At 51.2% G+C, this 21,192-nt stretch overlaps 11 protein-coding genes across 11 annotated transcripts; 7 read left to right on the forward strand and 4 right to left on the reverse strand.

Annotated features, from left to right (window-relative positions):
* Window positions 1-1,999: 1,999 nt before the first annotated feature.
* On the forward strand, window positions 2,000-2,836 carry POX_c03840 (uncharacterized protein; the record flags this gene model as incomplete). The annotated part of the gene is made up of 2 exons (XM_050112727.1): window positions 2,000-2,516; window positions 2,568-2,836. The coding sequence occupies 2 exons, from the start codon at window positions 2,000-2,002 to the stop codon at window positions 2,834-2,836; spliced, it is 786 nt and encodes a 261-aa protein (XP_049970283.1).
* A 197-nt stretch (window positions 2,837-3,033) lies between these two features.
* Window positions 3,034-3,357, reverse strand: POX_c03841 (uncharacterized protein; the record flags this gene model as incomplete). The annotated part of the gene is made up of 3 exons (XM_050112728.1): window positions 3,034-3,092; window positions 3,147-3,229; window positions 3,296-3,357. 3 exons carry the CDS (start codon window positions 3,355-3,357, stop codon window positions 3,034-3,036), a joined length of 204 nt encoding a protein of 67 aa, XP_049970284.1.
* Window positions 3,358-3,903: 546 nt separating this feature from the next.
* On the forward strand, window positions 3,904-4,888 carry POX_c03842 (uncharacterized protein; the record flags this gene model as incomplete). The annotated part of the gene is made up of 3 exons (XM_050112729.1): window positions 3,904-4,463; window positions 4,525-4,602; window positions 4,738-4,888. 3 exons carry the CDS (start codon window positions 3,904-3,906, stop codon window positions 4,886-4,888), a joined length of 789 nt encoding a protein of 262 aa, XP_049970285.1.
* Window positions 4,889-5,921: 1,033 nt separating this feature from the next.
* POX_c03843 (Molybdenum cofactor biosynthesis protein 1) lies at window positions 5,922-8,304 on the forward strand (the record flags this gene model as incomplete). The annotated part of the gene is made up of 2 exons (XM_050112730.1): window positions 5,922-7,227; window positions 7,526-8,304. The coding sequence occupies 2 exons, from the start codon at window positions 5,922-5,924 to the stop codon at window positions 8,302-8,304; spliced, it is 2,085 nt and encodes a 694-aa protein (XP_049970286.1).
* Window positions 8,305-8,738: 434 nt separating this feature from the next.
* POX_c03844 (uncharacterized protein) lies at window positions 8,739-11,086 on the reverse strand (the record flags this gene model as incomplete). Its single annotated transcript, XM_050112731.1, has 2 exons — window positions 8,739-10,953; window positions 11,004-11,086. 2 exons carry the CDS (start codon window positions 11,084-11,086, stop codon window positions 8,739-8,741), a joined length of 2,298 nt encoding a protein of 765 aa, XP_049970287.1.
* A 249-nt stretch (window positions 11,087-11,335) lies between these two features.
* POX_c03845 (Vacuolar protein sorting-associated protein 28) lies at window positions 11,336-12,185 on the forward strand (the record flags this gene model as incomplete). Its single annotated transcript, XM_050112732.1, has 3 exons — window positions 11,336-11,425; window positions 11,487-11,723; window positions 11,781-12,185. 3 exons carry the CDS (start codon window positions 11,336-11,338, stop codon window positions 12,183-12,185), a joined length of 732 nt encoding a protein of 243 aa, XP_049970288.1.
* A 539-nt stretch (window positions 12,186-12,724) lies between these two features.
* On the forward strand, window positions 12,725-13,907 carry POX_c03846 (uncharacterized protein; the record flags this gene model as incomplete). Its single annotated transcript, XM_050112733.1, has 3 exons — window positions 12,725-12,758; window positions 12,836-13,093; window positions 13,168-13,907. The coding sequence occupies 3 exons, from the start codon at window positions 12,725-12,727 to the stop codon at window positions 13,905-13,907; spliced, it is 1,032 nt and encodes a 343-aa protein (XP_049970289.1).
* A 386-nt stretch (window positions 13,908-14,293) lies between these two features.
* On the forward strand, window positions 14,294-15,223 carry POX_c03847 (uncharacterized protein; the record flags this gene model as incomplete). The annotated part of the gene is made up of 1 exon (XM_050112734.1): window positions 14,294-15,223. One exon carries the CDS (start codon window positions 14,294-14,296, stop codon window positions 15,221-15,223), a length of 930 nt encoding a protein of 309 aa, XP_049970290.1.
* Window positions 15,224-15,842: 619 nt separating this feature from the next.
* On the forward strand, window positions 15,843-16,593 carry POX_c03848 (uncharacterized protein; the record flags this gene model as incomplete). Its single annotated transcript, XM_050112735.1, has 2 exons — window positions 15,843-16,043; window positions 16,144-16,593. 2 exons carry the CDS (start codon window positions 15,843-15,845, stop codon window positions 16,591-16,593), a joined length of 651 nt encoding a protein of 216 aa, XP_049970291.1.
* A 244-nt stretch (window positions 16,594-16,837) lies between these two features.
* Window positions 16,838-19,051, reverse strand: POX_c03849 (ATP-dependent RNA helicase rok1; the record flags this gene model as incomplete). The annotated part of the gene is made up of 1 exon (XM_050112736.1): window positions 16,838-19,051. One exon carries the CDS (start codon window positions 19,049-19,051, stop codon window positions 16,838-16,840), a length of 2,214 nt encoding a protein of 737 aa, XP_049970292.1.
* Window positions 19,052-19,599: 548 nt separating this feature from the next.
* On the reverse strand, window positions 19,600-20,452 carry POX_c03850 (uncharacterized protein; the record flags this gene model as incomplete). The annotated part of the gene is made up of 3 exons (XM_050112737.1): window positions 19,600-19,843; window positions 19,921-20,005; window positions 20,206-20,452. 3 exons carry the CDS (start codon window positions 20,450-20,452, stop codon window positions 19,600-19,602), a joined length of 576 nt encoding a protein of 191 aa, XP_049970293.1.
* Window positions 20,453-21,192: the final 740 nt, after the last annotated feature.

The following is a 21,192-nucleotide window of genomic DNA, read 5'->3' on the forward strand; positions in this document are numbered from 1 at the left end:
CGTGGCACTGCATGTTTCTGCCGAGGGCTCTTCTCCCTCACCTGATAGAGAAAGACCCCACCGCTGTGATCCGCCTAAATCGAACGCCAGTCTAGACGCGTTAAAGTAGATCGTAGGCTACTACCTCCTATTCCAACAAAGTGATAGCTGACAACAGCTCTCCGGATTATAAAAGTCTCTTTCTGTAGGCTGAACAGCAACGGAAAGAGGCTGAGGAGCGACGGAAAGAGGCTGAGGAGCGACGGAAAGAGGCTGAGGAGCGACGGAAAGAGGCTGAGGAGCGACGGAAAGAGGCCGAAGAGCGATAGAAGCAGGTCTAAGACGAAGGGAGATAGAACCACGAGCGTAGTTAGCGAACTACCTTCGCGGAATTTATACAAATTTGCCACGATTTACTTTCCCGGCCGTTAAGAGTCGATGTGATCCCGGAGCCGCCCTATAACGTAATCCACGGTCACCCTAGACACACGGTCACCCTAGACACACGGTCACCCTAGACACCCCACTAGAAAACGCGTTAATCTACCAACCCACCAAATTCAACTAACTACTCTGCCACTAATCCGTGCTATATCCTCGCATAAATTAGCTATTCAAGAGGGCAATATTCTATTAGCCCTCTCCGATATTAAAGATAGCCGCGTTAAGTCTATTCGCGTAGTAGCGAGGCTATACGAAATTCCGCACAGTACCCTATACATGCGTGTATATAGTTTTGTCTCTAATAATAAGAGACGTAACCCTAACCAGAAATTGACCTGATTAGAAGAGGATTCGCTTGCTAAATAGATGCTCTTCATAGATTCGCAGGGGGAACCTTAGCGTCTAGGCCCTCTACTATTCGAGAGATAGCTAATATCCTTCTTGTAGCGCGTGGAACTACCTTTCTCTTGACTGTTAAGTTACACCGAACCAATCAGAGTTTAAACGTGGAGGTTTCAACGTAGAGTCCACTTTAAATAGATTGAAGCTTGAGAGGAACAGAGCTTTGAAGCGTTATAACACCTGCTTCGTCACAGACACTGGCTTGGAAGTCTGAATGATATCAACAGGCCGTCTATGTTCAAACCAGGGGCGATGTAGTCGATAGGTTCGGATAGCTCATCAAAAGTAGTCGCTTATGCAGAGTACTAATCCATAAAAATGATATGACCTGTCACCGGTCATTCTGTCTCTCCAGATTTGCGTGTGGATAATAGCCTCGACCTGATGCTTGATGTAGCAGTGCTAATTTATTGGAACTCAAGAAGTACCTTTAATACTGATGGAGTCCTAGCTCCTTAATCAGTGTCCGGAGATCCAGAGTGATGTGAAAATGGTCTGTTATTTGATTATCAAAATGCTTGATCGATCAATTTGATTTTTGCGAGGGACGAGTTACATCTGCTTTCAGTTAATTTGTGCCGACCGCCACGCGCTTTGACCCAGCGATCTCAACCCTTTTTCCAGTAACCGTGGTGAGGTCTAGCATTAATCTATATAACAAGTGTGTGCCTTCGATGTTGCTTAATCCTTGACTAATATCAGTCGGTAGATGCTAACATAGCAATCCTAGAGACTGAGAGATCGTCGTAATAAACTGCGTCTCAGAACTGGAAGGGCTTCCAGTTGATCGTCCGGTGGATAATTTGACTTAGGGCTATGTTGCCCTTCTTGAAGACACCAATTATATTCATAAAATCGCTTTTGACATCGAGAAATACGCCAGAGACCCTTTTTGGATGCGAAGCTAATTGTCGATAACACCCTCGGGCTCTCTCTTTTTTGCGTCTCTCTTCCTGGCTTCCAACAAGATTGCATTGGATAGAGGGCAGGTACGAGGCCCGCGGCTACCGAGCCGGATCATCAGGTGATGGCGTAGACACTACTGTAAGATGAAAACACCCTTCTCCCCCTGAAAGCCGTAATAATCACAGCAATCAACAGCCAGATTCCAATTCGTTCAGTTCAGTCGATTGCTTGTGGCTGTTTACCTCCCTTCATCCTCAATACAGCCGTCATGGCATTCGTGCAACCATTGCGAAATTTTTTCTTCGAACCTCTGCCACCTTTGAATGTCGGCCCTTATCACACGCAAAGTTCCGCCATTCATCCCATCTCATTTGTTGGGAAGCTTGGCCTCTGGGATCATTTCGAAGCCAATGTAAGGGATACTTTTGACAGCACGAAATGGGATGATACTGCGCAGCTCCCTATTCTGGGCGTCAGTCCGCTTGCGCACGAGTACTACCACGTCGGAGAGGAGCGAGGTGTTCAATCTCGTTTCACTGAGCGGATCTCGCAAGCATTGACTCATGTGGCAGTGGCTCAACAGCTTGACTTTCGCTTCGGGGACGCTAAATGTGTCTTGCCAACCTATGCTAAAAGCCCTGACTTTATGATCTGGAACCCATCGAGCAATACGCATCTTGTTGTCGGCGAACTCAAAACACCTTGGATAAGGGAGCACCAACTGGGTGAACTTGTGATGACAGCGATGAACGGTGGATCAGAGTGGGGGCTCCGCAGAAACCTCGGTAAAGTGTCTTCCACAAGATCTACTCAACAGTGATAATGACAAGTGGAAGGCCAGATTGCAATGTACATGTGCGACCTTGGACTCAAGTATGGTGTCTTGTCCACGTACGACGAGACGGTATTCCTTCGCCAGGTGGTCGAGAGGAGAAAATGGAAACTGGAAGTATCGCCAGTGATTCAAGGCTCGCATGGGCTGGAAGACCCTAATGTGACCACTTTACGAATGTGCTTCTTCCATATGGCTTCATTGTCCTTGATAGATCGTCACTTTGAGATGGGTGGATTGCGAGCCCAACAGTGGACTGAAAGCCTATGCTGATCGTGGTGGGAATTCATTCATCGAGAGGCATCTATCTGCTCAAGTGTTCTGCTACATATGCTGACCCGCAGATGATGTTGCTGGTGAAAATTGCCAGATGAAACTGGTTAGCAAGCATGGAATATCCAGTCAAAGTCGCTGGCAAATGAAAGGATGGGTGAATGTTCTAGATACACGCATGTGCTATCCAGACACGCCTAATCTTTAAATCCACGGACGTTCAGAAATTGATCGCCTGTTGTGTGACTTTCATTGACTGTAAGGGGTTAGTGAGATCAAGAGATGGATGAACAATGAATGTGTCACCTACCTATCAAATTCTCCAAGATTCGTGACTCGTTTGACACATTTTCAGGAATCGCTTGTCGTAGCAAGCGAAGCCTGCAGTTTGGCCTTGACGGTTGACCATGTCATGACTGCACTGGATGCCGCGATGATTACGGTCGATGTGGATAGCACCTATCGCTGCATAGAACCAGGGACCGCTGACCAGAACCTTCATCGTGACGGGAATTAAGCATCTTCTGCGCAGAGTGTGGTATCCATTATTCAACACTGAAGGTCACAAGCATGGTATTGCCCAAGGGACGAGCCCTATGCCCGGCCGACACCTAGTGGTAACGAAGAACAGGACGGCCCCCTAGTCTCCGCCGGCAGCTCAGGGCAGGTCTGGAGGTCCAGGCCGATCCATATGATACGATGGAATCATGGATGAGCAGCCCCGCAGGTAGGCACGGTCGGGTAGGTAAGTTCTAGTAGGTGCCAGGGGGTGTCGCGAGAATCGTCTGTGCCGTAAGCCACTCCTATTCCCGTCCACGTGAGGGCCCGCCGTAAGGTTACCCTCCGATGATGCCCACACGTGACACGGGTGATGTGATGCCGCGCCGCCAAGCGGAGGCCTGGGCCCTTTTCTCCCCCAATCATTGGCTGTTAGTCGCCTTTCTGCTGCCAGTAGTCTAGTAGTGAGGCCTCGTCATGCGCATAATCGTATAGTACTTCGGGGTCCTCCCACACTCTCCATCAACATCGCCTCTCGTCAACTGCTTCAATCCAGTCCAGTCCTGAGAATGTCATCATATCCGAGCTCTTGGTTCAGGCAGGGCAGCGTGGGCCAGCTCTTCCAAGTCGGCAAGCGCATCAGCCTCTCCCACCCACAGCCCACGAACTGGGAAGTTGTTGACATTTTACATGAACACGCCGCCCAGCTGCCCAAAGGAGCAGCCGGCCCCTCGCTAGCTTCTCTTCTTCTACGCTGTACCCAGATTGGAGGCTGCCAACAAAAGGCTATGATGCGCATTGTAATGCAAATTCCAGAAATCGATACTGAGCTTGAGGACTCGACCGTTCGGGCAAAGCAGGCTTACCCCAGGGCGTATCGCACCAAAGAATTTCAAGCCTTCTCCACCTTGACTCGACGCGGTTCTACAATCACTCCCCGTTTTATTGGATATTGCGACGGTCGACAAGGTCCCTCGGGGCTCGTCCCTGGTGGCTTTCTGAGTTACTACGCGTGGGAGATCGTCCCCGGTTCGCAGCTCGGTGATTACACTGGGAAAGCCACCATGTTCTGGACTTTAGGTCAGCAGGAGCGGGAGGAAATTCGAGCTGCTTTTCGCGAGACCTTTGTGTAAGTTTCAAGCCTGCCGCTTGTTTCGGTCGAGTATCTGAGCAATCGTGACAATGACTAGACAGATCACGGCGATGGGTATCTGGCCAGACGCCGCCGGAGCTGCCAATTTAGTATGGGACTTCAACACGCGAACTCTGTGAGTTCCTCGTCAGCCAGTACCGCATTGACTATGGGCTGAGTGAGGATGCTGGGCACAGTCGGGGAAAAAGATTTGCTCTTTCTGACGATCGTTTGAACATTTGTTGCATGATGAGCCTCGCTAATTCCGTAGTTACTGGGTAGGCTTTCGAAACTGCGACAAATGGACGAAGTCGAACAAATGGGACGATGCTTGGTTAGCATTCTTCGATCTTGTCAAGACTCCTAATCGGCTCTGGCTTCGTCCAGATTGGAATCATGATACTTCAGGGTGGATTTACTAGGATAGGATAGCATTACGTTGTCGACAAGCTGGATCGCCGCGCCTCATATTACTTTATAAGCATCACAAAAGCCTGTGACGGGCTTTTGTCATCCTTAAGCCCCCGTACCCTATGTCACATTTTCCTTAACCTAACACTTCTTCAACCTGTAGCAACAGGCTCTTTCTTAGGAATCTAGAGACATAAGCTTCTAATCCATAATGCCATAATTCTCTTCTACCTAAGGAAGCCTCTAACTCTAGGTTAGTATGATGGCGGTAGATTGAGGCATCAAATAAATGAATAACTTATTTTAGACATCCGCTCGGCATGGCTTACTATAATATTTAATGGACCATTGAATTTGATAATCAAGGCTCCTAGTTAGACGTCGAATACTAAACATGCTTCCTTGTTCAGTATATGATTCGAAGAGTAAAGAAAGATTGATTTTTGAAGTATATCTATAGTGTCTCTTAAATATCGGGTCTGTAAGGATAGTCACCGGACCATACAGGGCCGAACGGAGGTATTCACGTGAGTTGTGACTCACGTGACTATGATCACTCTCGGAGTCGCCCGCGGAGAAAGCCCATGCGGCTGGTCGGTGGGTCCCGAACGGTCGGGTGAGTCGGGGCTGATAAGCTTCGCTTCATGAACGCTGCAGTAATACAAAGTACAACACTTACTAGTTAAGTACTACCTCATAACGTAACTAATCATGACTTCCATGACTCAGCATGCGCACACGACAGCCTCCTCTATGCTCTCTCCCCGCTCGACATGTGTATATTCCACGACTCGCGATTGTGAAACGAAGTTCTGACATTGACATCTTGTCCTGCGATTCTCGCGGTTTCGTGTGTTAAGAGCGGCACTTGGATTGCTCGTTCCGCTGTTTCCATATTCCCCCCCCAGGTTCACGACCCTCTTTGGGTCGGAGGGCCCGAGCTTCGGCTTCGAGCTGCACTCCGCAAGCCATCGTTTTCATTTCTCCAAGTGCCCCTCACAGTGAGGTTTGGCCTCACCCAACACTAGGCGAAAGTCCACCATCATGTTACGGAGAAGGATTCCGTACTCCTCAGGATCGAGAATCACCAGGACATGGTTGTCGCGGCACCACAGCACTCACCCGACAACAACAACAACGACGAGGACATCGCCGTCAAGCGCGGCAGACTCCGCGCTCTCTCACCCGCTCCCCGTCGCCACCTCCTCATCCTCAACTCGACTGAGCGGACTCAAGTCTGCGAGACCGTTCTCCGAATTCCTCACGGATACGTTCGATCGGCAGCATGACTATCTACGCATCAGTGTTACCGAACGCTGCAATTTGCGATGTCTGTACTGTATGCCCGAGGAAGGGATCGACTTGTCCCCCACCGCACGACTACTCACCTCCCCAGAGATCGTGTACCTGTCGTCGCTCTTCGTCTCACAGGGGGTGACGAAAATCCGCCTGACGGGCGGAGAGCCGACCGTGCGCAAAGATATTGTGCCACTGATGCAGGACATCGGCCAGTTGCGGCGGGACGGCCTCCGCGAGTTATGTCTGACGACGAACGGGATCTCGCTGCACCGGAAACTCGACGCGATGGCCGAGGCCGGCCTCACCGGGGTCAATCTGAGTCTGGACACCCTCGATCCGTTTCAGTTTCAGATCATGACTCGCCGCAAGGGGTTCGATGCCGTGATGAAGAGCATCGACCGGATTCTGGAGATGAACAAACTCGGTGCGGGCATCAAGTTGAAGATCAACTGCGTCGTAATGCGCGGGATGAATGATCGCGAAATCACCTCTTTTGTCGAGCTGGGTCGGGAGAAGCCAATCGAGGTGCGGTTCATCGAGTATATGCCCTTTGACGGGAACAAGTGGAACAAGGGCAAAATGTTCGCCTACCAGGAAATGTTGGCCGTGATTCGGGAAAAATACCCGACACTGGAGAAAGTGCAAGACCACAAGAATGACACGAGTAAGACCTACCGTGTTCCCGGATTCGAAGGACGAGTAGGGTTCATCACGAGCATGACCCATAACTTCTGCGGCACTTGCAATCGCCTGCGAATCACTAGCGATGGGAATCTGAAAGTCTGTCTCTTTGGAAACTCCGAAGTATCCTTGCGCGACATCATCCGCAAAGAGAACAATGGAATGCCTATCGATGAGGCTACCGCCAGAGAGCTTCGACTGATGGAAACCGTGCAGTCAGCTGCCCGTCTCAGCGACGAAGGCGCACTGGTTCACGAACGCGAACGAGAGATCCTCGACATCATCGGCATGGCGGTCAAACGCAAGAAGGCTAAGCACGCTGGGATGGGTCAACTGGAGAACATGAAGAACCGGCCTATGATTTTGATTGGTGGGTAGACGCGATGGTCTTTTCTTTCTTTCTTTTCTTCCTATCTTTTCTCTCCTTTTCCGTTCTTGCGCATCCGTTTGATGCTACTTGATGATGCCGGGACGTTCTTTTCTACGCCTGTGGGGAAACGTGGAATACCGCAGTCTCGTTACGTTGTGGGAGTTGAACTGCGGACTCTAATACATAGACGGCTGTCGCATGACATGTAAATACTGAATTTCATGCTCAAAATCTCGGACATGCCATTGCCCTGGTGGCCTTCAACTGATGTGTTTCACAATGCTGATGAGCCACATAGATCGTAAGGCGGCCTTGCAAGGCGTAGCAGGTTGGAACCCAACACGGCTGGTCCCAATTTCGTCCCCCTGGTCGCGAATCCCAGCGTATATGCTCCCCCTACACCGCGAATCTTTGCAAATCCGTCGCTACACCACACGCACAAGTCTATCCGACTCCCCACAGTCTTCAATCAAATCCCAATCCGACAACAACAACAAGAAGAGCCACCCTTCTCACGCTCTCCCAAACGCATCTGATCCTGACCTCCCTCATCTCACCCCGTCTCATACCGTACACATGACCCAGATCACCCTGAAGCCCGAAACCGAGCGCATCGCCACAGCAGCCTGCGCCGTTACTTTCTCCAACCCGCGCCCATGGGCCCTCCTGCGTCAAGGTCAAGGCACGCATAAAGGCGACGTCTTCAGCGTAGCCCGAATTGCAGGCATCATGGCGGCGAAAAAGACTCCCGATCTGATCCCGCTCTGTCACCCCGGACTGGGCATCACCGGTGTGGAAGTCAGCGTGGAGCTCGAGGGACCTACGGAAATTGAAATGAGATCTGGAGCGCAGAATCATGGTTGTATGCAGATCATGGCCACCGTGAGTTGCTTTGGTCGGACGGGAGTGGAGATGGAAGCCATGACGGCTGCGACGGGGGCCGCATTGACTGTGTATGATATGTTGAAGGCGGTGGACAAGGGGATGGTCATTGAAGGAGTTCGATTGTTGGAGAAGATTGGGGGCAAGAGCGGGCATTGGCGAAGGCCGGAGGATGATGGAAAGAAAGATTCTTAGATTGCCCATCCGAAGCCTCGGAGGACTCAAAATGAAGAAGAACCTCATACCTACCTTTTGGTGCTCTATCTCTATGTCCTAGATAGGTATGTATGGATCAACGGTTGTCTACGTTGTGAACACTGGCCTTCAGCTCCGATTGCTGAGACCCAGGTGAGCCTAAGGTTATTGAGTGTTGTTTGCTACATAAGAGATGGGAGTCAGATGCTCCATCACTGAGCCACACGTGCATACCTGGTTCAATTCATCCCTACCGAGGAGGGCAGCCCACGGCAATTGAAGGATCAAGTCTACGACATCAATTCCACAAGTCCTGATATTGAATATATAATTCATTGGGTTGCATATAAAGCCAACTGAACGCCAAAGGTTCTTTTTATCCCAGAAATGTATAGAACAGGTTATCGTGAGACACAAAGCGAGAAGAGGTCAGTCTATTCCTCCATTTCGACCTCATCCTCATCCTCCTCTTCCGATTCTTCCTCCTCCTCCATCTCATCTTCGCTCTCCTCCTCTTCCTCATCCTCACCAGCATCGCTGTCTCCATCGCTGCCAAAGTCCTCCATCATCTCATCTTCGTCGCGTTTCTTGTCCTCCGCACGGCGCTTCTCTTCTTCCCGACGGCTCTCCTCGACGATGGCAGCCCGTTCCTCCCGGAGCTTACGCTGGGTCTTGACAAACGCGCCGAGAGGTGTAGTCTCCCAGTCGGCGTCCTTGAGGAAATTCTCCACCTCGGTTCGGTTGCGTGGCGTGTACGAAACGTTCAATCGACGCTCCTCGATCCATCGAGCATTGGCCTCGATCTTTTGCACAAGAAGAAGGATCATCTGGTTGATCTTGGCATTCTTGTTGCCACCACTGCGGGCGGAGACCTGCTTCAGCCAGCGCTTCAAGGCAACGACCACGGGAACAGAAAGCTCAGGGAACGCAATGTGCTTGCACCACAGAACGAAGAACTCAGACAGGAGTTCCGCGACCTGCTCACCAACACCGTCTTGATAAGTGCGAGAACGCAAGTAGGATTTGGGCGCACGGATAGCAGTGTTGAAATCAAGCGGCTTCAAAGTGCTAGACTTGGGGGCCTTGCGCATCTCAGCAGAGGTAAGGACCTCAATGAGTGCGGGTGCAAGCGGGATGTAGGTGCCGGTGGCACGAGAGATACGCAGCAAAGCGCGCGTCAACTGGAAGCGGAGAGGGAAGTACTGAGCAGTGGGGATGAGACGCATTGCGCCCAGAGTGATCTGAACAACAGGGTAAATGAGAGGCCGCAGGGCAGACTGCTTGCCAGCTTGGGCCTCAACGAGGCCATCGCAGTGCTGAGCTAGAACACGCGACCAGAAGTCGAGAGAGTGCACGTATTGCCAGTTGTAAATCGTCTTGTAGGATTCCTTTGATGTGTTGGTAATGCTACTGCGCAGATGCATAGCCAACTGTCGAATGAAGCTGAAACCCGCTGTGTAGGCGACATTTTGGTCAATGCCCCAGATCTCAGCCGCGGAGTTCTTCATGAGGTTCACACCAGCCAGTGTGTGCACGGTCGTGTTGCGGCTGCCCTTGACCACACCCTCGTACGTGGCCTTGAGCACAGTCTCCTTGATGCCTGCATCGCCCAAAACCATGAGGCGACGGAGCAACAGGAAGGCCGTGATCCGGGTCGCGTCGGCAGTGGAGACATCAGCCCAAATTCCCACAACGGTCTTAATCAGAGTCTTCAGAACCTTGCGGAACTGAAGGAGATAAGGAAGCATGGGCTCCATGGCTGACAAAGTCAACTTCAACGTCGATGCATCGGAGAGGTTGATCAAAAGCTGATGAACGGAGGACGTGTAAGACTTGATCAACGGAGTTAGAGTCTTGAATTTCTTGGAGTCCAGGGAAACCCGGATCTTGCCCGAAGCGGACTCCTTGACAGGGAGGTGATGGCCCAGGACCTTGGGAACGACATTCAGCGCCGTAACCAGGACCTGATGGTAGACGTTGGGATCGGAGATGGTGTACTTCTGCTCCGGGGCTTCGGCGTCATTAACGGAGGCAGCAGCACGGAATGCAAGGACTGTCTGGCGCATGGCACGGATCGAATGTTGCTCCTCCATCAGGCTCTGCCACTTCTTGACCATGGGAATGGTCAGGGTGTTCTGAGTGGCCTCCGGCTCGTCCTCTTGATCTTCTTCGTCCTTCTTGCTCTTCTTCTTTTTCTTCTTTGCAGGCCCCTCCTCCTCAGCAGGTTCACCTTCACTCAACTCATCAACCTCTGATAGGTCGCCTTGAGCGCCAAAGTCAAGCAACTCTGAATCGTTCTGCTGAAGATATTTGTAGAATTCGGGGTCCTTCTCCTTAAGTGCCGCCAATTGGTCTTTGTGCGCATCAAAGTCGTTGGCATCACTTGAGTTATCCTCATCATCGTTGTCGTCATTGTCGCTGGCCGCGCTTTCTTCGCTAGCATCGGCTTCTTTCTCCTGGGTGGCAGCGCGCTTTCGCTTTCCAATTTTGGGGGTCACATCCTTGCCCGACTTCTTCTTCTTCCCATCAGTCGAATCGGCAATATCGAAGCCACCGGCAAAGAAATCGTCGACGTTCATCTCGGCGAAGGCGTTCTCCTTCTTAGCCTCCTCGGGGTCAGGCTGGTCCTCCTCTTCGGCATCTCGGCGGCTGGCGCTCTGAGCCTTGCGCTTTTCATTGAGCTGATGGCGCTGCTTCACCTTCGCGTTGGACTTGCGTCGCTCGATAACATCCTTGAGATGCTTTTTTCGAATTTCTTCGTCGCTTTCTTTGCGCCGGCCATTTTGTCAGATTTCGCTGCAAAAATTCTGGCTGGCTCTCTGATTATAGCGGACGCTAAGGAAAAAAAATTTGGCTGGGGGTATTATCGCTGAGTCCGCCTTCCTGACCGCCTTCGGAGCTGCCGATAAGGACGCAGCTCCGCGTCACGGACGCTCGGAGAGATTGGACACGCTTGATTCACGATTCACGATTCACGAAGCTTGCGAGACTATTTCGCGTGTGTTCTACTTGTCATCCGTACGACTCAAAGATGTATTCTCAGCGGCCTTTATCATACGCGCCCACGCCTTATAGCTACACACCCAATCCGGCACGGTCGGCCACAATCAGTCTTGATGAGGTATAGTTGGCTCCGGATTACCTCAATGTGTGGGGTTTGTCCCCGCTGAACGAAGTCGCAGGAAGTGAAACTTGTATCCAACTCAGGCGAGCGCGAGCTATACGAGTCTCTTGCCGAAATTTACAGTATCATAATCACACTTGACGGGCTTGAGAAAGCGTTCATCAAGGACGTGGTCACCGAAGCCGAATACACCGAGACATGCACACGGCTTCTGAAGCAGTACAAGTCCAGTTTGGGTGACGAGTCGGTATCACGAGAATTTGTGGACTTGGAAACATTCAAGCGGACGTGGGGGGTAAGTTCGATCAGATGACCATGAGTCTTGACGACCAACGTACTAACACACCACAAGTTGGAATGTCCTCGCGCCACTGAACGACTTCGGATAGGCATGCCAGCAACTGTCGAACAAGCCTCACACAATGTACCTCAAGCGAGTGGCGCAGGATCTGGAGGCTCAGGTGGTGGTGCGTCTGGCAGCCTCATTCTGGCGGCAACGGAGAATTTCATCACCTTCCTCGACGCCTTGAAGTTGAATATGTTTTCGAAAGATGCCCTGCATCCGCTTCTCTCTGAAGTCATACAATCGGTCAATAAAGTGACGGACGGGGAATTTGAAAATCGCGGAAAGATCATTCAGTGGCTGATTGCGTTGAATCAAATGCGGGCAACGGAAGAGTTGAGTGAAGAGCAGGCACGAGAGCTGGCTTTCGATATCGAGCAAGCATATCAAGGATTCAAAGCAACATTAAACTGATCGAGAGTTGCATGTGAAGGGCATACAGGTTCGGGTCTGTCCCTTCTCACGAGGGTTTACTCAATGAGATTTACCATCTCAGACTTGTCTTCGAATTTTGTTCCTCTGATGGAAATGCAGATAAAGTCCACGGAAATTTGGCATCGAATCATTGAATCATGTGACTTGGGTGAATGGAAAGCCCAACAAGATCTGGTCTCCATGGCCGAGGGATGCCTGGACTCTGCTGGTGGACCAAAGACTTGGGAATGCCAGAGGCTCTTCTGGGTTTCCAACAGCGTGGATTCGGTTCCTGTGTGCCTAATTTTCCAGGCTATCTACTCGGTGCGATCCGCGGAACTGGAGCCAGTCTATTCCACTTTGGGAATTTTAATTTTTTTGTCTTTTTTTTTCGTGTGGGCGGCGTGGGTGTGGCGGGCCTTCGTGGGAATGCGCTCCGCAGATAAATACCTCTGATCGCGCAAATTGTCTCATCGTGTCAGGCAGGCCTCCTGTCCGTCAACGCTGACTAGGTCTCCAAGCCCTCAATCTTGCGAGCCATGATTGATCCCGCAAGTGATGAGCCAATCCACGGTATGTCCACATTCCATACTTATCCTCCCCGACCCGCTCAGATAGAGGAACTGATAAGCAATTGGTGTTTGGCCCAGTCTTGGATCTGCCTCAGATTTACCAAAAACCTTCAGGGACCGATCTTCTCAAGGCTCTTGCCTTGCTGACTCTGCAACCGCGGACTTTTGGCACCAGTGCCGAGGCTGTCAAGGGGCCTTCGGTGCAGCCTGCGGGGGTGACCCGCTATCTCACCCAGATTGTCTCCAGCTCGCTCTCATGGCTGGAGACGGACGAGTTGCGTGAAGCCGTGTGGGATGCAGCAGGGGCTCGTCTCAGTGAGCGATCTGGTCGTGCCGGTAATCGCTTTCCCTTTTTGCCCTCTCCCCTGGGATCATGATCAATCTCTGACAACATCCGATCATCTCCGTAGCTATGCCAGCCATGTCGCGCATTTTCAACATTCCAACTGCGACCGGTGATGGATTGAAACTCACCCTCCACGAACCATCCCTCACCGAAGATAATCTTGGCATGAAAACCTGGGTTTCTTCCTACTTGCTCTCTCGTCGTCTCCATCGTCTCTATACGCCACCGTCACAGTTGGTGTGTGATAGGTCAGCTGAGCCCTCGAGCAACCCCCGGATCAAGGCTCTTGAATTGGGCTCCGGCACAGGACTTGTCGGGCTGTCTTTTGCTGCACTGATGGGTGAAACCGCGGCGGTGCATCTGACTGACCTTCCCGAAATTGTGCCGAATCTCTCTCACAACGTCGCGTTGAACGTCGAGCTCCTCGACACAACGAAGGCGGACGTGACGACTGGGATGCTGGACTGGTCTGTGACATCCGAGCCCCTGCCCGCCGCTGCAGAGCGATTTGATGTGGTTCTCGCAGCCGATCCGTTGTATTCACCGAATCATCCGAAGTGGCTGGTGGATACGATTGGATCCTGGCTGAGCAAGCGCCTAGAGGCCCGCGTTGTGGCTGAAATGCCGTTGCGCGATGCTTATCTACCCCAGGTGCGAGAATTCCGCCAGAGAATGACTGATATCGGTCTCACAATCGTGGAGGAAGGCGAGGAGATTGGCTATGACGATTGGGAGAATTCAGAAGGAGACGCACTTGCGGTCAAGTGCTGGTGGTCCGTTTGGGGATGGAGCGAGCGTATTTAGCACGCTGCCGTTCCCTGTGGTCGCTTCTGTCATCTCAAGACCGCATGATGTTTACGAATAGACGATACACGATAGAATGAACAACCTGGGCATCAATAGAGAATAGATGTTTCTACAAGGCGGCCTGACGACAGCCGAAGCATATGACTTGCGCAAAACGTGTGTGGTGGCCCTCTTTGTCAGGCATTCAGACAGACAAATGAGGCTTAGTCTAAAGGTTACATAATATCATCAGTGATCAATCTGACAACTATTTTGCGGGGTAGGGTATTGAGTCCGTGCAAGGGAACCCCCTTAACCAGTATGATCATTGTTGAATAATCATTTCCTTTTGAATTCTGCACCGAAGACACTGCATGTACACAGAACATCGGGACAGGGCAGTGATGGCGGAATCTCCATTTAGTCCTTTGCGGCGTATCGGCGAAGGCATCTACTTCTTCCGGCCCCAACAGCATACACGAGAGATAGACGCAGACCCTACTGCAAATCCTACGCTCATCACACTTTGTACATGGCTTGGGGGTGCAACGAACCAGCGAATCTTGAAATATATCTCAAGATACCGAGTCTTGTTCCCATACTCGGCAATACTTCTCATCACTGCACGTATGCTGGAGATTAGCGTTCTGCCATTCCGTGCTCTTCGCACACGCTTGGCAGCTGCCCGAAAGATCATTCGAAGTACCGTCAACCAATCGGGGAATGGAGACACGAGGAATTGTCTATTGCACCTGTTCTCCCATGGTGGTTGCAACACTGCCATTCAGCTGGCCCTCTCTTTGCAGATGGATCCAAGTCATCCACCACTAGAGCTTGGCAGATATCTAGGTGGAATCATCTTTGATTGCTGCCCAGGCGATGACTCCTTCTGGCGGGTATACGAGGCTGCTGCTCATTCGTTGCCTCGTTCGCGTCTGGCGCAAATGGTGGGAAGGAAGCTACTCTTTCCTGCGGTCGGTGTCATCAATGGATTACAGCAGACAGGATGGATGAGTTCTGTTCGAGACTTGCGCGCGCAATTGAATGATTCCGCAATCTTCGGAAAGAATGTACCAAGGCTGTATATGTACTCGATTACCGACCCAACGGTTGAAAGTGGACAAATCGAGTCTCATATCGAAGAGGCAAAGTCTAAATGGAGCTATACAGTTTATACCATGCCTTTCCCGGACAGTCCGCACTGTGCCTTGGCGAGAGATCATCCCCACCTTTATTGGGCTGAGATCGAAAAGTTTTGGAAAATGAGGAAGATTGATAAACCCTCTGTTTCTATAGACCTTGCCGCACCTGACAAGATCCGGAGTCGACTGTGACGCTGAGCGCGATCAAGGTGCGACTTGCATCCTCATGATGAACAACAGCCTTGTCGAGAATCTGTCAGTGGCATACAATCCTACATAGATACTTGCACCAAATGTGGCAAGATTTGACATGAACAAAAAAGCTCAATAGGGTGGTTGCATCGAAACCAAGAGCGGTAAACTAACGATACCACTAGAAGACGGGGAGAATACTTCACAAGTTCACATAAGAAATATATCACGTGCGAGTAATGACGTTGCTCCCGGCGGGAGTTCCTTGCAACTTCAAGGATCCACAGCACTAGAACGCCCGCGATCAAGCTAAGAACGATTATCGATCTTTGCCCCTCTTCTACTCCGAGTGAACTATTCATTCGACATGCTCGTAGGCCAGACAGGTCACTCTCCAGTCACCGACCTCCCATCAGCTATTTACCAGACGTGACACCTGGTGTACTCTTCGCAGTTGATCATACCAGCAGCAACGCGGAGATACACAAGCAGAACCCAATACCTCAGAGCGGATCTACCAGACTTGGCACCTGCTGTAAAGTGTACAAGTGTACGTTAATTTTATTTTTCGCTCAACGGACGGAACGCAGCTCTTCGCGCGGACCCTCCAGTCGACAAGATGGTCATTGGTCTTCTACTGCTCACTGCCATTCCCACGACAACGGGCGTGGCATTTGCGACAAGTGAGCAACGCAAAGCGAATCAACGCCGAGAAGATGCACGCCGAATGGCAAAGTTCCATATTGACGTGGAATGCGATGGCGACACCGATGACGATCGCGACGTCCATGGGCGGAGATTGGTAGTTCGTAATGACAAGGTGTGCATCACATTGCTTTGTTTTCTTTCCCTCTTCAGGTTTTTGTCGCAACACCCGAAAATCCTTTACCAATGCTGATTCCCTTCCCTTCTTCACACAGGTTTATATCGACCACCCCAACCCTGCAGATCGCTCAATACCGGCCTTCACAGCCCTCGCGTTCTATATCGAGTATCCGGAACTCGAAGAAACGAAACATCTGGAGCGGGGGCTCGGATTGCCCACTTATGTCTCTGCCGACCCACCGTTACTTAATTGGATCTATGCGGATGTCGATACGCATGAGCTAAAGTACGGAAACCGCTCACAAAGTGTCACGCATATCGTAGGTCCTTGGGACTGGTCCGAAAACGAACGAGTTCTGACTCTCGAGGAGAGTAACCGATTTGTGGCCGTCGAAGAGGAGGAAGGAGAATGGGCACTGTATTTTGACGGAGATGAAGATGACTGCGAGGCTGTGTTGGAGGAGCAGGGGAAGCTGGATAAAGCATTTGTGCCGGTAAAATTGGTTAGGAAGTTGGCTGAGGAACCGCCTCCAGGGCCTCGATAGGCACTTTGTGATGGGCGGTACCACTCAAGACCTTGAAAAAAATAGGATGATTACAAGATAGGAAGAATGGCCCTCGTGAGACAAACTCCTGTGGCGTGACCAACAAATGTATACTAGTAGTATCACGCTTGAAATGATTTGACGAATGATCCAGTACCTATTTGTCGGTGGACAGTTTCCAACAACCTTAGAACGCCAGACTTGTTTATTTTGTACAAAGGACCCTTGCGCGCTCGCGAGATTTTCAGTCATCCAGTCCCTTCCAGCTTTCCCTGTCACTCTCACCACCAGTTTGAGCGCTGGAATTAGCCTTACGCTTCCGACTGGCCTCGATGGCTCCCCTTCTGCGATTCTCCATGCGCCTCTCGAATCCACTCTTCGTACTGATCCGCATGCCACGCGCGCCCTTATCATCTGCGTCTTTCCCGTTCTTACCCACATGCTTGGTGACCTGGCGCGCTTTGACACCATGCTTCTTAAGCTCCTTTTTATCCTTCTTGCTCAGGTCAGGGAGCGAGTCGAGTAACCACTTTTGGATGGACTTCTCGCCCTCGGTGCCACGCAGCTTCTCGCTGACATCGATGATGTTGGCGATGCTCTTGACGTAGGGGATGTCTTCCTTGGTGTAATATGTGACAGCGATGCCTCCCGTACGTCCTGCACGACCAGTCCGACCAACTCGGTGGACGTAAACGGCGGCGGAGTTGGGGATGTCATAGTTGACAACACCATTAATACCACGGAAGTCCACACCACGAGCGAGCAAGTCTGTTGTTACGAGAATCCAGATCTCGCCTTTGCGGAAGTCTCGCATGATCTCGGACCGTTGCGTGTCAGATAGATCGGAGTGGAGCACGGCAATGCGCGAAGAGCCACCGGCTTCGGCGGGAATGTCATACTTCAGCTCCGAGTGCAATGCAATGGCGCGGGGAATCGTTTGAGTGAAAATGAGGAATGGTGGGCGGAGACGGACATCAGAAGCCGAGGCAGCGGCTGGGTGGAGAAGCTGGCGTAGGCCAAGAAGCTTGCCTTGCTCAGTAGCAGCATAGACCAGCTTGTGTTCGATGTTGGGAATGGCAGAGTCCTTCAGACCAACCACGAGGCGAATGAGAGGGTGTTGTGTGGTGCTTGCAATTCCAATTTCGGCCTGTCGCTCCTTGATCGTCGAACGGATGAGATCGTCAATATTGGAGCCCATGGTTGCGGACCAGAGGCTCACGCGCAAATTAGGGTGAACACAGGAGCGCCAGATACTGAGCGTTTGTTCGCGGAAGAGTGGATCGAGAAGTACATCGGCCTCATCCAAGATTAAGCTGCGGACAAATGGCAATTGAGCGAGAGGTTTAGTCTGATGCTCCGAGAGAGCATTCACCAGTTGCAGTGGTGTGGTGACCAAAATGTCACTCTTCGTCACAGGAATTTTCTTTGATGCGTTACTCGACTTTTGTTCGTCGTCTTCTTCCTCGGATTCCGAAGCATCGCTGTTCTCGTCGAGAACATTCGATTCCCCCTCGTCACTGCGTTCCACGACACGCATTCCCTTCTTCATTAGCGTGATCTTGACACCAGTACCAGCGACCAGTTTCCGGCCCTCATTGACGATCTGACTGGCCAGCTCCTTGGTCGGAGCAACAACGATGGCCAAGATCCCATGCTCATCAGACTGTGAGGAGTGATGGTGGCGAACGATCTTGTTGATCACTGGAATCAAGAAAGAGAGCGTCTTTCCGCTACCAGTGGGCGCCACGACCAAAAGATCAGGTTCTTCGGCAGAATCTGCTGAGCTTGGTAAATTACCCAGCAGAAGTGGCAGCGTGCCTAGCTGCACTTCCGTAGGGACTGTAAAGCCCTGATCCGCAACGTTCTCAGCAAGCCGACGGGAGATCTTATATCTCGTCCGTAGCTCCTTGAAGGATGTCAACGGCTGTGGATACAGTCGACGGGCCCGCTTCTGCTCTTTTTTGCTCAGAACAGATGGTTCTTCCTTCTTTTGCTTCTTTTTTTTCTTCGTGGATTCCGTCGTAGACGCAACTTGGGGTTGAATCTCATCAACATCACGTAGATCGGTCACCTTGATCTTATGAGAATTCAGAATAGTGCGACGCTCAATCTCGTCCATCTCATCCTCTTCATCAGATCCATCATCCTGGTCCAGCGTCTGCTCCTGCGCTCCCTGGGCAGACTCAGACACCTCGGTCTTGGCTGCAGAGGACCGCTTCGATGAATGGAAAAAGTCCAGGTCAGCAGCGTCGTTCTCATCGCCTTCGGCAGCACCAGCGGCAGTTCTTTTCCTCTTTTTATCATTTTGCGCCGATTCGAGCTTCTCTCCTGCGGCAGTTCGGAAGAGCTGCGGATTCGCCGCCTTGCCCGTTGAAGGCAGACGGGCAGTAGACTTGGCTGTCGTCGATGCAGCAGACTTCAAGTTTGATGACCGCGTCAGCAGCTTGAAGGCATCCATGTTGGATAGGTCGGGCTTTCAAGTTGGGAGAAATCTAAACTTTGATCCTCTGGAACTTTTGAAGCTGGGGACATTTTGATATTTCGGGCAGAAAAAAAAGAGACCCACCTTCTCCGCGCGGACCAATCATGGATGTTCGGCGTCTTTACATTACATTGATCGCGACGGTCTGGGACCGTCCAAGCATCATCATCTACATAGGTTGAACTGACTTGTTCATGGAGAATATCTCTAGACAAACTTTTTTTTATTAGTCATCTGATTAATATGCCATTGTGGGTTTGGAAGATCTGATAAAATAGTACGCGCTGATTCCCACAGATTATCCGGAAGGGATTTCGTTCTAGGTAAGCGCGTATATGACATTTCATGAAACCAGACTCGAATGAATTCAAATTCCAAAAGAAATGATTCTATCTCAGACAACAGTTTATATTCCATCGTCTATCATACAAAGCCTGACCGAAGGGGGGCCAAAATTGGAGGGCACATAGGAAAGCAGGGGGTAGTGGTGAAAACAGAAATGAAAGAACAAGTATTTTCCACATCTAGTGGTGGGCGGTCTCGCCGCGGTAGCCAACGACGTTCATGCGACCAATCATCTCACCAACGGTGAAGAATCCAAGGACCTCGGCGGCGGTGACACCGAAGAGAGCAATCTCCTTGGCGTTGGCGTTGCGGACGCGGTTCAACATGCCCTGGGGGGAGGGCATCTGGAGGTTCTTAATGGCGGCAGGGTTGCGCATGACGTTGATCAAAGGCTGGAAGTAGGACTGGAAGGTGGCCATGGTACTGTGCGATGGAGATCAGAGTCAGATGCGTGACATTGGTGGCGTGCACAGGAATCTTAATCTTGAATCATGACTTACGGAGGGGACATGTTCTGGCCACGGAAAACCAGCTTTCCGAGCTCAAGACCGACACGAGTGTAGTAGATGGTAGGGGGAATCATGGCTAGAAAATTCGTTAGCTTGTGTTTGTTTTGCATGTTCTCCAAGCGGGTGTGAAGCTGAAGGTCATCGAGGCGGCACCTAGAACCGACCAGTGCCCAATTGATGGCTACTGATATGATTCTCAATGCCCATTGCCGCTTTTCAGAGCCAGCTCCACTGGAAGAACGAGCTCACGGCTAGAATCATCGGGGTATCTCTTACAGTCAACAAACTTAACCACCTTGCCAACGGGACCGCCAACCTTGCGGAGGGCCGAAGCGGCATTGGAAAGAGCGGGACCGGCAGCAGCGGTGGCCTTGGAGAGACCATCCTGGGCCTTGGAAGCCGCGTTAGAAGCGGATTGACCGGCCTTGGAGGCAGCCTCGGAGGTGGAAGAGGCGTTTCTGGCGAAGGTACGGCGAGCCAGGAACTGCGATTGCCGCAGGACGGCACGGGTGGCAACGGGCATCTTGGGGGAGTGCGAGGATGGAAATATAGATGATGGAGATTCAAAGAGACCAAGCACAGATAACCCGGGAGGATCGCTCGTTGAGAAGGGACGGGGGTGGAGGTCCAATGGCGATGTTCGTCTTGCGCAACGATGGGACCAGAATCTGCGGATTTGGAGGATCGGGAACTTCAGGGAATCTGTGTCACGTGACTCAATCGCTTTTCTGCGCTCCGTTCCGGCGGTGCCTGGATCTGGTACAATGCGATTGACGTAAACGGCAGCAAACAAACAGAGTCTTAGTTGGCAGCAACAAACCTAGTTTATATGGATGTCAAGACCAGTGTGGGGGTGGATACGTTGAAATATGGGACAAGAAGACGGAAACAATTTGCTAGAGCATGGCTTTGCGTCCAGAGAAAGACGTTCTCCAACTTTGTAAATGTAAACCAAGGGATCTACTACCTCATTTTGTGGAGTCTGGCCATGTACGAGGTATGAATAAGAGTTTCCAAAAAGCCTTTGCATTTTACCTCGTATCCATCCAGATGATCTTCGCCTCTTATTGAGCAGCTTAATGAGATTGACTAGCCATCACCCACTTGCAGGCGACAATTTACCTTTCACGCGGGCGGGCAGTTAACGGATTAGTGGCTGTCCCATCAGTGTATGGTTTTAAGCCCCTTCTACCCACGTACACTGGAATATCAACTTTAGGATTTCATGTGCCCTCGCGCAAACATTCAAACTGAGATGCAAAT

The sequence above is a fragment of the Penicillium oxalicum genome, chromosome III, assembly GCF_001723175.1.
Source record: "Penicillium oxalicum strain HP7-1 chromosome III, whole genome shotgun sequence".
NCBI classification, from domain to species: domain Eukaryota; kingdom Fungi; phylum Ascomycota; class Eurotiomycetes; order Eurotiales; family Aspergillaceae; genus Penicillium; species Penicillium oxalicum.